Here is a 15691-nt window from a genome sequence, read left to right on the forward strand (position 1 = left end):
GAGTAGAAATTTAGGACTTATGTATATTTTATGTGTCTATATATTTAATGTGTTTCGCTCTGTGCATTTCCTTAGATTGCATCATAAACTGAAGTGATATAGATGCAACTGAGATACTGAGTTACACGCTGTATATGAAGGGTATGTAAAAAATAGATCAGAAATGGGCTTGATAAAAGGATTTTTGTCACTTGCTGATTATCCAATAGAACGATCTTTCCGTGTTACCATAGTAACAAAATTTCACATGGATAAAAGCCCTTAGTATTCACAGTGTAGTGAGACACAGACCTCTATCCAGCTGACTGTCCTCTCTTTTACCTGCTCATCGTAGATCTGCAAATATGGGAATAAATGGATATCAATAGTAACGTGTTTAAAAGTATGAAAGCACTTCAGACTCTAATCGAGTGTGTCTGAGACGTTTCTTTAGATTATATCGAGTCAGCCAGACGTGTTTTCAGTCAGATAAGGTGTATGTTAATAGCTGTCAGTAAATCTGGGCTTGGCTCTGTGACCGCTGGCCTGGTCATTGTGTTCATGCGACTCTTCAGCGGGTCGACCGGAATGCCTGGCCTCGGAGCGCAGCGGATCCAGTTACATGTGAACAGAGCTCCTTTTAAAGTACCTCAATTTCCCCTGTTCTGCCAGAAACTCATTGTGTTGCTTTGGAAAGCACACTCACTGCCAGTCAGGACTGGGTGCAAGGACACTATGACATGTAAAGTAGCATTTTACCTTACGATTTACCTTCTTACACCACTGTGAATGTAAATTTACATGAATGATTCAATAAACTTCTCATGTAATGATCAAATCAAAATGGTTTGTTTGTTTGATTTATTAAATGCATGATATAAAATAAACACAAAGGCCCTTTTTATATTGTGTTTCTCTGAAATATTAGTTTGTGAACTGGTTTTCTCTGTTTCGGTGATATGGCACCAAACTCAGACAATGTTTTGTAGTCTTAAGCCATGACATACAAAGAACTCTTAATCTTTTTGCTTCTGACTTGTAGTACATGGAGTAAAAATAACCTTGTGCATACCGTGATTACAAAGAGTATTCATTGCCCTTATTCAGTACAGGGAACTAAAAGGCCTAATATAAGTTAAATTAAATATAATGAACTAATAAATATATAAGGCTCCATAACTTTAAAAAAAAACTATTATTCATTTATGTATATATAAAATTTACACACAGCACAAACTCATATATTATGCAAAAAACTACTTTTATTTTGTATTTTTTTTTTGTTTTATTTTACTTTTATTAATCTAGACGAATCTATGCCCAGCGCATATATATATAGCCCAGCGCATATAAATACAAAATAAAAGTAGTTTTTTGCATAATATATGAGTTTGTGCTGTGTGTAAATTTTATGTACATTTAAACACTCACACATACACATACATATACATATACATACATTTAAGAAATGTTTATATATCTTTTTTTAAATTATATATATATAACATAGAATACATATATACATGTAAATGTTTCTCAAAATACATACCTGACTGTGTGTGTATTATATACACAGAATAATTACAGCACAAACTCATATATTATGCAAAAATTACTTTTATTTTGTATGAGATTAATCTAGATAATCTATGCCCAGCACTAATATATTATGACATATGCGCATGGATATTCATTCCAGTCATGTCAGCAGAATTTTTTGAAGGTTTTGATATTAAAGTAAATTCCTATGATTAATTTTTGTTGAAAAATCACATTGCTTAAGTGAGCAATCCTTTTTTAATACATAGTTTAAAAACAAGAGACATCAAGACAGGATTTGTAAAGTTCACTGTAAAAAAATTCCATAGAAATTACAATGTTATTGCAGCCGGGTTGCCGGTAATTTACGGTAGATTTAAATTTATTTTCTTTACTGGCAAGAGTTTGTTCAAAGTTAAATAAATTTTAAGTTTTAAAGCTTTCAAGTGCTAGACTAAAAAAAAAAAGTTAGTTTTCCTATAATGCTAATGTAAATTATACTTATACTTTTCTATGCTATGTAATTACTTTTATACAGTAGCATAATACATCTGTCATAAGAAGTAATTAAATATTATTATAAGAAAATTAGCTGATTAACATAGCATAATCATACAGTGTGGTGTAAAATATTACAAAGGAGCTTAATTATAATGCATAAAAATGCATATGGTCGTTGACATGAGTTAAATACACAAAAGATAAAGTAAAGAAGCGCCATCGCGTGACATCATGAGAATTCCACATTGCCGGAAAGACTGTGAAGAATTCCGACACTGGTCTGTGCATGCTCAGATGTAGTCCAACTAGATTCCAGACAACAGAGTAAGGTTAAACTAGGTTTACTAATGAGGTGGAACAGGCTGTCAGATGAACACGTGTTTAAACGGTTGTGACATACCTTTAGGGTGGATAAGTAGTACTCACGTGTAGGGAACTCCCTGGATAGCTGCAATATTTTTAGAGAAACTTTAGCCATCCCTTCTAAAAATAAGGTTGAATGTTTTTGGAATGTTATGTGTCCAGTTAAAGCAAACCTAAGATAAGAAAACTAAAATGGGACTTCCATTTCATTAATGTTCCACCTTAAATAGATCAATAGACATTAAATAAACCAGCATTCCTTATAACTTCGCTTATACATAAACTATTTAAATACTGACTAACGGACAAGTTACTGTTGACATGGCATGACAACATTACATTACATTTCTTTTAAAACACTGAGCACATTGGTTTATATTATTCAATAATTTTTGATGTGATTGTGAGTCTCCAAAAATATTCTCAACCCACTTCTCCCCCCCACACACTAGTAAGCAGATGGTGAGCCAGGGGAGTAACATGGCTGTAAAACAAACCTGCTTTCTTTGTCCACCTACACACACTCTGTACACAACGTCTATCAGATTGCAGCCTGCTGGCAAGGTGTGGCTGAAACCTGGAAACTGGTTATGTGCTACAAGCCATGTTTAAAGACCTGAGGCCGCTACAGTGAGAACTTGTGGCCTCAATCCAACAGACATTGGCTGTATGTACATGCAAAGCAAAAATGTAATGTTTTTTACTTTACATTTTAATATTATTTATATAATTGAACACAGTACAAAGATCACTTTCAAAATACAAAATCATTTAAAAATAAATACCTATTGTTTTGATAGCATCTCTTCATACAGTTTACAGGGATTATGAATTGAACAAATAACTAAACCTAAATATTTATTTTCAGCGTTTTACATATTATAAACTGTTCATTTGGTTTGGTTTATTTGCACAAATATAAAAGATATTTACAATAAAAAACTAAGTACAATCCATTTATTGTTCAGGGAGAGGCAAAAAAATAACCTGAATGGCTTATTTAAAGCCTCCAGCTGACAGAACAACATCAACAAAACTAAACTAAATATGAAATGAAAGAAAATTAATTATTGTCCGTTAGTCGGTATTTAAATAGTTTATGTATTAGCGAAGTTATAAGGATTGATGATTTATTTATGGTCTATTGATCTATTTAAGGTGGAGCATAAATGAAATCAGAAACGTAAGAGTCCCGTTTTAGTTTTCTTAACTTAAGTTTGTGCTCTGAATTATCTCTTAAATCGTGTATACAGTATAGCCATTTTGAGAAGAGGTGTAACGTTATAACATCTACACCTTAAAGGGATAGTTCACTGAAAAATGAAAATAATGTAATTAATGACTCACTCTCATGTCATTCCAAACTCGTAAGACCTCCGTTCATCTTCGGAACACAGTTTAAGATGTTTTATATTTAGTCCGAGAGTTTGTTGACCCTCCATTGAAAATCTATGTACGGTATGTCCAGAAAGGTAATAAAAACATCATCAAAGTAGTCCATGTGACATCAGTGGGTCAGTTAGAATGTGTTGAAGCATCCAAAATACATTTTGGTCCAAAAATAACAAAAATTACGACTTTATTCACACTGTAAAAAATACTTTGCTACCTTAAAATTTTTGGTTAAATCAACTCAGATTTACAAGTCATGTCAACAGAGATGAGTTGTCACAACTTATAAAATATAGTTGAGAAAAGTCAACTAAATTTTATTAGTTATAACAACTCACCTGTAGTTATAACAACTCATCTCTAGTCAAGATAAATAATAGTAAGTTGAAATGACTCGTAAATCCGAGTTGATTCAACAAAACATTTTAAGGCAGAAAAGCATTTTTTACATTGCAGCATTGTCTTCTCTTCTGCGTCTGTTGTGAACCGCATGCGCGAGACTAAAGACACGTGACTGAGATGACGTACAACGCGAATGGTGTGTTATCTGGTGCGCCCCAGCTGTTTTTTGTTTAGTTTTTTTGTGCACCCGGGCTTCGTTTACAGTCTGAGGGAGACGCACGCTGTAAAAAAAATTGCAAACATGTCTGAGGATAACACGTTATCCGCGTCACGTGACTTAAGTCACGCGCATGCGCTTCACAACAGATGCGGAAGAGAAGACAATGTTGAATAAAGTCGTAATTTTTTTAAAGTTTGGACCAAAATGTATTTTCGATGCTTCAACACATTCTAGCTGACCCACTGATGTCACATGGACTACTTTGAAGATGTTTTTATTACCTTTCTGGACATGGACAGTATACCGTACATAGATTTTCAATAAAGGGTCAACAATCTCTCAGACTAAAATAATATAAAACATCTTAAACTATTTTCCGAAGATGAGCGGATGTCATACGAGTTTGGAACAAAATCAGGGCGAGTCATAATGACATTATTTTCATTTTTGAACTATCCCTTTAAGTGATTTGTGTCTGGTGGATGACAATATGATAAAAGAAATCTCCACACAAGAGTGTCTAAAATAAAAGTACAAAAGCTGTCACAAGGATGGTACCTTTAAAAAGGTCTTAATATGTACAATGTAACATTACCCTCACATAATGTGATTTCTATGCAGTGCTCTTTTTTTCAAACAAGACTTATCCTAAAACGCGTGCCTGTTTCCGAAAAACATAACTGTTAAAGAGTGTCTAAGTGGGATTACAGTTAACTGCCAGTAGTGTCTGGGTGTGTCTTCCAGTGTTATGAAGAGCAGTCATTTTCACGCTTTCTTGGAGACATCCTTAAATTTGGGAACTGACTAGCACTTCTGGAACATGGAAAAACCTGTATCTGAAATCCAGTTTATATACTGCAAGTTAGAGCTTATAATATTTTGTGAATACAGACGGTTGATCGCCTCAGCTCTTTATCAAGTGAAACGAAAAGAATGTTTTGAATATTTGCAACACAATAGGTGTACAGACAATTAGATTGTAAACAAGAGCATGTCCTGTCAAAGACTGTAGAGTCTCTTTATTATGTTGGTAATTGCATAGAGACAGGTGTGTTTGGCTTCGATATTTGTGTGCCTTTATTCAGGGTTTGTTTGATGTTTTATCATGACAACACAATTGTTTGTGCACCAGCCCAAACCATATGATCGTAAAAAATAAAGAGCCCTCCACTTCTATACAACTTCTATGCCGTTAAAGCCATTGATGTCTTTGTGGGACATTCATCCGTTTTGAAAATTAGGATCATTCAGGGCATGGAGAGGGAAAATCAATAGGGTTAGTTGATTATGTTTTGTTTCAGCTTAATGTTAGATCAGATTTCCCCATGGCTATAATATAATTTTACACCTAACTGCACACAATAGCTTAAGAGAGGACAATTCATTGCGGTTGAAACCCATTCTCATATTACTCCAACGACAAAGCGGTAATCTGTAATACAATTAATGATAAATGACGTTAAGCCACAGAGTAGGTTGGTAACACTGGGAATCATTTTGTTCAACCCACCATTAGAAGCTGCTACTAAGACACCTGTTACCAAGGCAACAAGAAGTTGTTTACATTGGCCTGGTAAGTTTGGTTAGCGTAGATTTAACTCCAAATGTCTCCTGCAGTACTTGACTAAATAATGTTAGACTATCACATCATTTGCCAGCACTGCTAGTTTAGATGTTCCCAAGGAAGAAAGGTCTGTTATAGAAGAACTGAAGAATAAGCATTATCTGATCTGCAGTATCCACAGTGTAAGTGTAATAGAAACTATTTTACTGAGTTTCAAGAGCTAATATATAACTGCTAAAATTGTAAAACTCGCTTAGATGTTAAATATTATCTAAGAGATCTTTTAAGTGCATGCTGTTGCTCTCTCCAATAGAAAGATATAGATAAATGGCGTTTTTAAATTGTATTGATTTAAACGTCTTACCACAGTCTATTGTACAACTGCATTAAAAGCTCAAATCACTCTTTGAAATTGCAGTTTCAAGGTTATTTTCTCAAGCAACTGCTCTGTTTCACTTCAGTGACCACAATAAATACTGAGTTGAAAAGTAGCCATGCATACCAATGTTGCTTTTTATGGATTACTAAGTCTCTACAGAGGTCAGTCAGGCACTGTTGTGAAGCTAATGGAAAGTCCTGCTCCTTCTCCATAGATCTAAGGCAGTTTAAGGGGAGTGACGGTGATGTCATCAGCGTGCTGTGTGGATCCCGGAGTAGTAGAGCCATGTGCTGGACAGACACTGGACCAACAACATGTCACTAATGAGAGAGACACACAGCAAACTATGGATGATCAGAGGGAGACGGACACCAGGGAGATAAGGAAGAAGGGAGCAACGCAAAAGATGCACAGACGGTGTGTAAAACAAGCAGACGGAGCCATCCGAGGTGTGTGTGTGTGTGTGTGTGTGTTTGAGTCTGTCTGTTGTGTATGTTAGTTTTGGTTGTTTGCTAATCTTATACACTTACAAATATCCACAGATGTACTATTGGATATTTTAAAAGGGGGCATGCTGTGTGATAGGCCCTGCTCGTGTTTCCTGTTTCAATAGAATACACCAGTATAAAAAACTGAGCTCTTAGGTTTTTTACACATGAATGCTGTATTATTGTATTATTTTAAATGTATGTGAAAGTACCTGGTGTCATTTAGTTTTCTGTGGCTCACTTCCAGCAAACAAACTTGAAAACATGATACATGGTGAAGTTTGGTAAGGTTATCCACCTTTTTCTCGAACGCGGAAGTAAGTGATGTGGCGTATTTCCTTTCCGGTGCGAGACTTCCGGTTCAATAGCCAGCCGGTAGAAAACAATGTAGTGGGAGCACGCATAAAACATAATTTATACAGTTAAAGGCGGAATCCATGATGTTTGAAAGCCAATGTTGATATTTGAAATCACCTAAACAAACACGCCCCTACCCCAATAGAATCTGGACCTTCTGTTGATAGACCCGCCCCACACATACGCAACCCGGCAAGGATGTCGGTTAGTAGACACGCTCCTTACTGCTGATTGGCTATAAGTGTGTTTTGGTAGTCGGTCCGTCTCCTTTTCCAAAGCGTTTTTCAAACATCGTGGACTCCGCCTTTAATATTTACTACACCTGCCATGTATGAACCAGTGTGAGGATGAAAATAACAAGTGGCTTGATATATGAAGATATATTAAATCATTTCGTGTTGTTGATCGAAGGTGACGCGTCTTCAATGCGCAAATATAAAAGCACAGAGACATACCAGTATCTTTACAATGGGAAAGTCAGTCGAGTGTTTGTACATTGGATTTTCCAAGACTTCGTGTTTTAACTTTTCAGGGGCTGGTTTAAAATGTCACAACTGTCCCTCTGGTGTGTGGTTTTTTTAAACATCAATTTTTAATGGACTTGTTAATGGCGACACGTTGAGCTTCACAGTCAGCAATATCATTCAACAAATTGTAAGTTATTTGAACAAACAATAATAAACATATTAAACTACATGTATTGAGTATTGTTTTCGTTTTATGAAAATATTATTACATCACTTTTACGCACTAGGTGAAGACATGAGCTTATGAAATGATTTGCTTACTTTTTAAAGTACGCGCAAACACATTACAAACTATTATAAACATTAACTAAGCAGATTATGTTGTATATATTCTGTACTGTAATCACATTTTTGTAATAATATATAGTAGAATAAATAAACAGCTAAATCAGCATATTTTAATATTTTAATAACGTTAGTTGTTCTTAAACAATTGTATTTATTGTTTACTGGCAGTTTTTATGAAAGGTTTTACTGCATGGATTTGTAAATACAGATCATGAGTGCATATGTGCCACATTCACATTCATTTCTTGTGCATGGGGTTAAAACAAATGTTTTGTAGAGAATTACTGCATTTGTATTAGCTATTATGGCAACCCCTAACTGCACAAATTATGTCTGTCTTCTTGGATTTCATAATAAACATTAAACGGCAGACTTGTGTCCTTCGCAATAGACTACCATTAGCTTTAGTGGCTCACCGGAAGCATAAACAGGAAAGCTCAAAGTTGGCGGTGCCCACATTTACGTCAAGAAACAGGTGGATACTCATGGGTCACAAAGAGGAGGTGAGATTAATTAAACACTTGATCGGATTCGTTTGACCCCCATCTCTGCACCTCTGACCTTCCCCCTGGCCGGCAGAGCATATAACTAAACACATTAGATATTTTACAAATGGATTATTTTGTTAAACATTTTCATTGTATTCAGTTGCATTACATGAATAATTAAGTGCAGGATAGTTTGTTTAATTAAAAATGTATTTGTAAAATTAAGTGTGTGTATGCACGTGTGTGACCAGTGAGTGTCTCGTTTGTTGAAAGGGACAGAGACAAGCGTCTTGAAGAGCCACGAGGCCCTGGACCCTTCTTCTTTTTTGGGGGGAACAATGGAGCCTCCATGTGAGTAATTGTTAGAGATGTTTTTATGTAGAGATTTTATTTTTTAACAGTTTTTACATTTTGTTTTAAAGCAAATAACATATGTATCCCTTTATAAACATTTATCAAACCGTTTTTTAAAGATGAAATCCATCCCTGTTTGATATTTAGAGTTGTTTTATATTGTGAGAGTCGAGGCTGGCAGCGCATATATGACAAGACAAGGCTGGACTACAAACTGAAGTGGTGTGAAATCAAATCACCTGCTACCTACTTCAACTTCAAAGCAGGTGATCCACATTTCCTTATTTTAGGTCCACAACAATCATTCATCAATAACCACTGAACACTTGTCTTTTGATGTGCATACAGGTAGCCAGCTGCTTTATCAGATACCCAATAATAAGGTCCTGACCACTAAGATAGGCCTGCTGAACAGCCTGAGAGAATACGAGAGAGTCAGCAGCAAAGTCAACTATGGCTGTGGAAACAGGTCATAACTCATATTTACAGCAACATAACTCGTATTTAATTATTTGCTTTTGTCTTAACTTTACTGTTGAAATGCTTTCTTTATATGTCTGTATGGTATTTGTTTGCAAATCGCAGGGGAATGAAGATGGAGGACTTCTTTCCTGTCACTTACCGTATGGATATGAAAGAAGAGAGAGACGCTTTCTTTAATGGTACAGTATAATGACAGGTTTACAGGTGTAACAGTTTTGTGATGATTCACAAACAAGTCAGTGTAAAGTTATTTGATAAATGTTAGAAATGTATTGCTGAAACACGTTAAGACTATGTAGACTTTGAACTAGTATGTAGTACTGAATTGTGGTGTTACACCGTTAAACAGTCCTCCACATTTCAGTGTTTAGAATTATTTGGGTGGGCCTAAAACGGTGGCTCGGAGCCCATAAACGGCGTAAGCAAAAACCGATCTGCGCAGGTAGTTTTTGCTTGTTACCCCCATTTCACAGTCCATGTAAACACCTTAACCAACTTTCTCGCAGTTTTGTTCATGTGTGAAAGGTAAACTTCACACGTGGAAGTAAGTGCAAAGTAACGCATAAAAGTCTTCACTTCACTCATTCAGTTGGCATAGAAACTGCGAAAATAAAAGCTTGTGTGTTACATTTACAGGTTCTACAGACATGAGAAGAGATACAACAATATAGCTTAAGACAGATTTCCCGCCGGCTTTTTTGAACAACTACATGTAGCCTACTATAGGCGGTGACGTCACTGCCTGTCATAGATATGTAGCCTACACTAGATTTCGCCTTGCCTATGGCAGTTCAATGGAACGAATGTGTCAAATGGAGCCGCCATCTTGAAACAGGGGAGCCCTGCATCAGCATCATTGCAGGCAATCGTGTAACGGAAATAAAATCACTCTAAATCGTCAAGTTTTTTTTGTTCGTTCCAACAGTCAGACATGTATTTAGCATTGAGTCCAGAAAAATTTTAAGTTTTGATATTATGAAAAACTACTTTTTCTAACTATAATGCATAGTGCTAGTAAGCCTAACATCCATACGCAGCACAAAAGTCCGGCATCGTTCATGAATTCGAAGTACAGGCGGAGATTGCAGCGCTACTTCCTATGGCAAGGCCCCTATTTCAAGATGGCGGCGGTTTTGACGCATGCTTAGAACCCAAAGGCGACATCTAGTGCATATATCTATGCCTGGGAGAAACCTGACAAATCTTCAAATCCCCCACAAAAATCTTCAAATCCCATGTCAACGCAGTTTTCTGTATAGCCAGTTAATATTTGCATGTAAATGCATTAAAACAGGTTTCTTAAATAAGCAGATTTTTTAAATAGTTATCCCCTTATTCTGTGCATGTAAACCATACTATTTAAAAGTTGAGAGAGATGTCAGATATCCCACGAGTGGGCGTGGTTTTCGAGAGGGAGAATCCCGCCTGTTTTTCCAAGATTTTGATAACTTCCAGTATTTTCTTTATTTGGCTTTTAATCATTCATATTTGGCTGGGTGGTCAATAACATTTTTCTGTGGTGGGACAATCTGAGAACACATTTAATTTTAGACTTATATCAAGGGTCTGTTCAATGCTTTATTCTGATTGGTTGAGAAATGTGCCATGGGTGTTACTTATTTTTCTGTAAACCGCACATCTAACTTGTCAAATGTCTTAAAAATAGTCACCAGAGCAAAGTTTGTGGTAACCGTGGTATAAGCGGAATAACTGACTCCGGTCCTTTGAATTATTTGAAAATAATGCACACCCGCGGTGAAATGGATTACCACCTTGGGTGTGCATTATTTTCTTATAATTCAACGGCCTGTTGTCAATTATTCCTTACTTAAACGGAATTTAAACCTTTAATATTATTAAGATAAATATATTTGTCTGTTCTTAGGAGTATGCGATGATAAAAGCAGCATGTGGATCTGCAAGCCAACAGGCCTTAACCAGGGCCGTGGTATTTTTTTATTGAGGACATCAGAAGACATAGCAACATTCAGAGAAAGACTGCAGAACAAAACAGAGCAGCAGTCAAACAGGAAATCACCTTTCACTTTACCACAAGCTCGGATTGTTCAAGAGTGGGTAAAGATAAGCATTTTTTTTTTAAATGTCACGTGTTTTAATAAGCCTTTCATTCAAACATCTATCAACATTACAAAAACGGAAGTAGTACTTCCTTTCTAATTTCGTGCCTTTATCACTGAGGCTTAATCTAAAACGGCATGTTTTAACAATTTATGGAGCTGCAGTGCATAAAATATAGCAAGCATGAACTAAATAGCATACAGTATGCTAAAACCATACTGTGTCAATTTTATACCTTCTAATTTTTTTAAGGTACATCCAGAATCCGTTGCTTCTTATGGGCAGGAAATTTGATGTGAGGTCGTACTTCCTTATTGCTTCCACTTCACCATACATGGTGTTTTTTCGCCATGGATACATCCGATTGACATGCAACCCTTATGACCCCAAATCTGACAATATCACAGCCCACCTGACCAATCAAGTGAGTTACTGTGTATTATATATGTGATTAATATGTCTATAGATTGTCAGTGTCTAAAAAAAATAACACCAGATAATAGGATTTTTCTGTTTCAGTACATGCAGAAGAAGAATCCTCTCTACAGTCTACTCAAAGAAGATACAGTTTGGTCAATGGAGCACTTTAATGACTACATCAATGAGATATACATGGCCCCTAAGGGTCTACCCAAAGATTGGGCTCTGGGTCCTTTTGCTGTGAGTTTCATTTAAACTTCAGTCTTATGATCTAAATAAAAAGTGAAAGAAATTTCTAGCTCTCTTAGTGTTGCCAGATTGGAAATGTCCAAGTAGTGTACCAAAACCTCAAAATTGTGGTATTTGGAAGAAAATGATGGTACACAAGTAAAATGTGCAGAATAAATATCTAGACTTTTGATAGCCTGTAGGTTTTCCCAGTAGATAAATGACTAAGTCGGAGAGTCAAAACAACTAAAAAAGAAAGAGAGTCATTCTCAACGATGATTGGCCGAGAAGACATAACGTAAGAAGACATGGAGTTGTGGCAAGAAGGGAAACAGCAACTACCAACATGATAAAATCTTGCAGAATGAGCACTGTTTTTATCCTAATCGTACCCCAAACCTAACCCTAAACCCAACATCTTGCAAGATTTAGGCCATATCTGTATCCATTCTAGCCAAAACCAAGACATAGAAGACATGCGTTACGCGCATTTGCATTCTCGTCACAATTATGTTGGTAGACGTAGGATCAACAGATAGATCAATACGTATAGATGCCCTATGATTGCCACGACCTTTTAAAGTGTCACAAAATGTGAAAATTATCGTACATTATAGGATTTTTTCCATTATTGATCGTACAGAGGTCAAAATTATGGTACAAATACGGTAATTATAGTAAATCTGGCAACACTGAGCTCTCTAACCTTACAGAATTTAGTACAGTAGGATGGTGTACATGTAACCACAATTTTATTTAAAGTAATGACTGTGCATGTAGATTTATGTAAATTGCAACGGATGCCGATGCACTGTTGTCATGGTAACAACCATTTCAACATGTAGTATTAAAAGCTCATAAAATACATTGAGAATGATGCAGATGAATGGGACAGTCTTAATATTTGCTAAATAAGGGTCGTTATTTTTATCTTAAAGCCTAAACAAAACAATCTTTTGGGCGGTTTCCCGAACAGGGTTTAGATGAATCCAGGACTAGGCCTTAGTTATTTTAGGTCATTTAAGAAATTTTTACAAACAAACCTTACAAAAAACAATATTGGTGTGCATCTTGAGACAAAACAATGGCACTGATATATGTTCAAATATGTCAGTACACAGTGTTTTGAAATTAAAGTAGCTAAAACATGCATTTTAGTCTATGACTAGAATAAGCCCTGTCCTGGAAACCGCTCCTTTATGTTAAAAATGTAAGCTATCGTTAAGTATAAATCATTGTCAGTAATAAAACTATGTTGTCATTTTGCAGAAAAGAATGCAACATATTATTATGCAGTGTTTTCAGGCGGTTAAAGCAAAGCTGGATTGCAAACTTGGTTATTTTGACCTAATCGGCTGTGACTTCCTGATTGATGAGAATTTCAAGGTGAGACAAAAGAGACTTCAACAGCAAAAACTGTGTGTGTTATATATAGCAATGCATGTCATAAATAATTCATGAATACATTATAGGTGGTCCTGAAAGGTTCAAAATATAAAAAATAATTCCCCTAGGATGAAAACGCGCGTGTGTGTGTTAACTTCATGCTGCCTGGCAGGCTAAACCCAGGATTAGTATTACAATAATTTATTAATGTAGTAAGAAGCATTACAAACATTAAATCTTTATTTATCTGTACTGTAATCTGCTTAGTTCCTTCAAGACAATTAAAATACATTTTCTTATGCTACTATGGTTTTATGGAAACATGATGTTCAGAGACCAGTTGTCCCCCTATGGAGCATCCTAAATTCAATCCCTGCACAGAGTTGCTAGGCAACACGTTTACTGTCAGTGTAAACATGTGTTCCCCAGGCCAGGCGGATTCTGGTCTCCAGGTTACTGGATCATTATGGATGCACACTTAACAACAGCATTTATACTGAATAAAATTACACTGCATGCATTAAATAATACGTATCATATATTGCTATTCGAGTCGTTTTTAAGCTTTGCATTAGGACCTAGACAGATTTTAGGATGCTGCCACATTAAAATTATGTCAGTGTGCTATTTTAACTGTGATCTTTGCATCTTATACACATTATTGTGCACAAATTATTGTATTATTAGCTGGTAAAGAGTTAAAATTAATAGAACAGTATATTATAGTAGGGTAAGACTGCCCTCTACTGGTTCAAATTAGTGCAAAAATTTTTTTATTTAATCGTTGTAACATGATGAGATAGCACTTGATAATGATGTGTACTTATTTTGGCAGGTCTGGTTGCTAGAGATGAACTGTAATCCTGCCCTGCATACTAACTGTGAAGTACTGAAAGAAGTTATTCCCAGCACAGTCACAGAGACCCTCGGTGAGCTGTTTTCATTCAATAGAGGTTTCATATAATCCACAAGCGAATGTTTTACTGAATGCAAAATATCCACAGTGTAAAATTTCACTTTATTCTGAACAAAGAGACAAATAAACTGAACTTTGTTTTTGCATACTGTTGTAATGATGTAATGCACGTACTGTATAGGAATACTAATTTAATACATTACGTGATAAACATTGCATAATAAGGTGTGAAAACACATGACAGAATAGCTTCCTTTCTCCCTTTTTAGACCTGGTTTTTGAAATCTTCAACAAGTGTTGTTGTGGGTCAAAGCTGCTGCCTCTGAACAGTCAAAGAGATTTTGTATTGCTGCACGATGGTGAGTCGACAGCAGTAGGCAAGCAAAGGCATAAAACCACAGGGCCCCTCTTAAACCTCAACTCAAAGGGCAGCTCCACCCATAACAATGCCAACAAAACACACACATCTGCTGCCACGACAACACCAACATGGAAATCATCAAACAGGTTCACCAAGTGTTCCGTTAATCGTGCCACGAAAGAAACTCCAGCCAAACGTCCTCCACCTGTCTATGGTTGGCCCAATATCAGCCAACCTTCACAGCAACCTGTGGAATTACTTTGCGGTGGAGCAGCCGTAAAAGAGAAGATCTCGATATCCAGAGATCAAGAAACCAATCAGCTCCGACTACCCCAGCCGAAACCTGTTCGTGTGGAGTTGCACCTTAGCAAGTGCACCTGGCAGGAACCTGCGGAGATCTCTAGCGGTCCTGCATGCCTGATGTCTATGAAAAGTGCAATCAGGTCTCTATCTACACCAGCTCTGAGCAATGGCTTAAATTCCACACTAAGACTTGGAGCTCAGGGCCGACAGATGGACAATACGGACCATGTAAGCTGCAACCCAAAGACGTCCAAGATTCATTTGGCTCAGATGAACAAGAAGGAGTCTAAAGAAAAGACAAAAGAGGATGTATAAAAAAAATAATGAACTGAACACATGTTGAAGGCTTTAGAATTATCTGACTTACAGTGACCTTCCTTTTGCTTTTGCTGTTCCTCATAACCATCATTATTTTAATAAAGTTCTTGAAGTTTTTAAGTGATTTTTACAAATAAGATTCGGTCACTTTCAATTCAATTTTATTTATATAGAGCTTTTCACAATTGTTAATTGTTTCAAAGCAGCTATAAATTAATAGATGTAGGGGAAAACACAGAAAAATCATATAATAATAAACCATACAAGCAAGCGAGCATAGTAATAATGTAACGTATACAGGAAAGTGCTAAGTTAAGCCAATGTTGGCTGACTATCCATGGGATGAAAAGACCCCTAGGAGAAAAACCCTGTGTGAAAATTCCTAGAAGGAGAAAAACCCTTGAGAGAGATATATA

The 15691-nt window shown here is 36.2% G+C and overlaps 1 protein-coding gene across 3 annotated transcripts in view; it reads left to right on the top strand.

The window, feature by feature from the left end:
• The window catches only part of ttll10 (tubulin tyrosine ligase-like family, member 10), a 46069-nt gene extending 30670 nt beyond the window's left edge, over positions 1-15399 (top strand). For 2 of the 3 annotated variants that reach the window (XM_055188920.2, XM_055188919.2), the window contains exons 2-12: positions 6494-6696; positions 8701-8778; positions 8929-9047; positions 9130-9250; positions 9367-9443; positions 11150-11336; positions 11596-11767; positions 11863-12003; positions 13261-13377; positions 14213-14306; positions 14563-15399. In XM_055188920.2, coding sequence (XP_055044895.2) covers positions 6524-6696; positions 8701-8778; positions 8929-9047; positions 9130-9250; positions 9367-9443; positions 11150-11336; positions 11596-11767; positions 11863-12003; positions 13261-13377; positions 14213-14306; positions 14563-15272 — 1989 coding nt within the window. In that variant the 5' untranslated portion in view covers positions 6494-6523 and the 3' untranslated portion in view covers positions 15273-15399. Of the gene's footprint in view, positions 1-5870; positions 6083-6493; positions 6697-8700; positions 8779-8928; positions 9048-9129; positions 9251-9366; positions 9444-11149; positions 11337-11595; positions 11768-11862; positions 12004-13260; positions 13378-14212; positions 14307-14562 lie in introns of those variants that run through there. The other variant, XM_055188918.2, reaches the window with a different exon arrangement.
• Positions 15400-15691: the final 292 nt, after the last annotated feature.

This window comes from Misgurnus anguillicaudatus, chromosome 13, assembly GCF_027580225.2.
Source record: "Misgurnus anguillicaudatus chromosome 13, ASM2758022v2, whole genome shotgun sequence".
Classification (NCBI taxonomy): domain Eukaryota; kingdom Metazoa; phylum Chordata; class Actinopteri; order Cypriniformes; family Cobitidae; genus Misgurnus; species Misgurnus anguillicaudatus.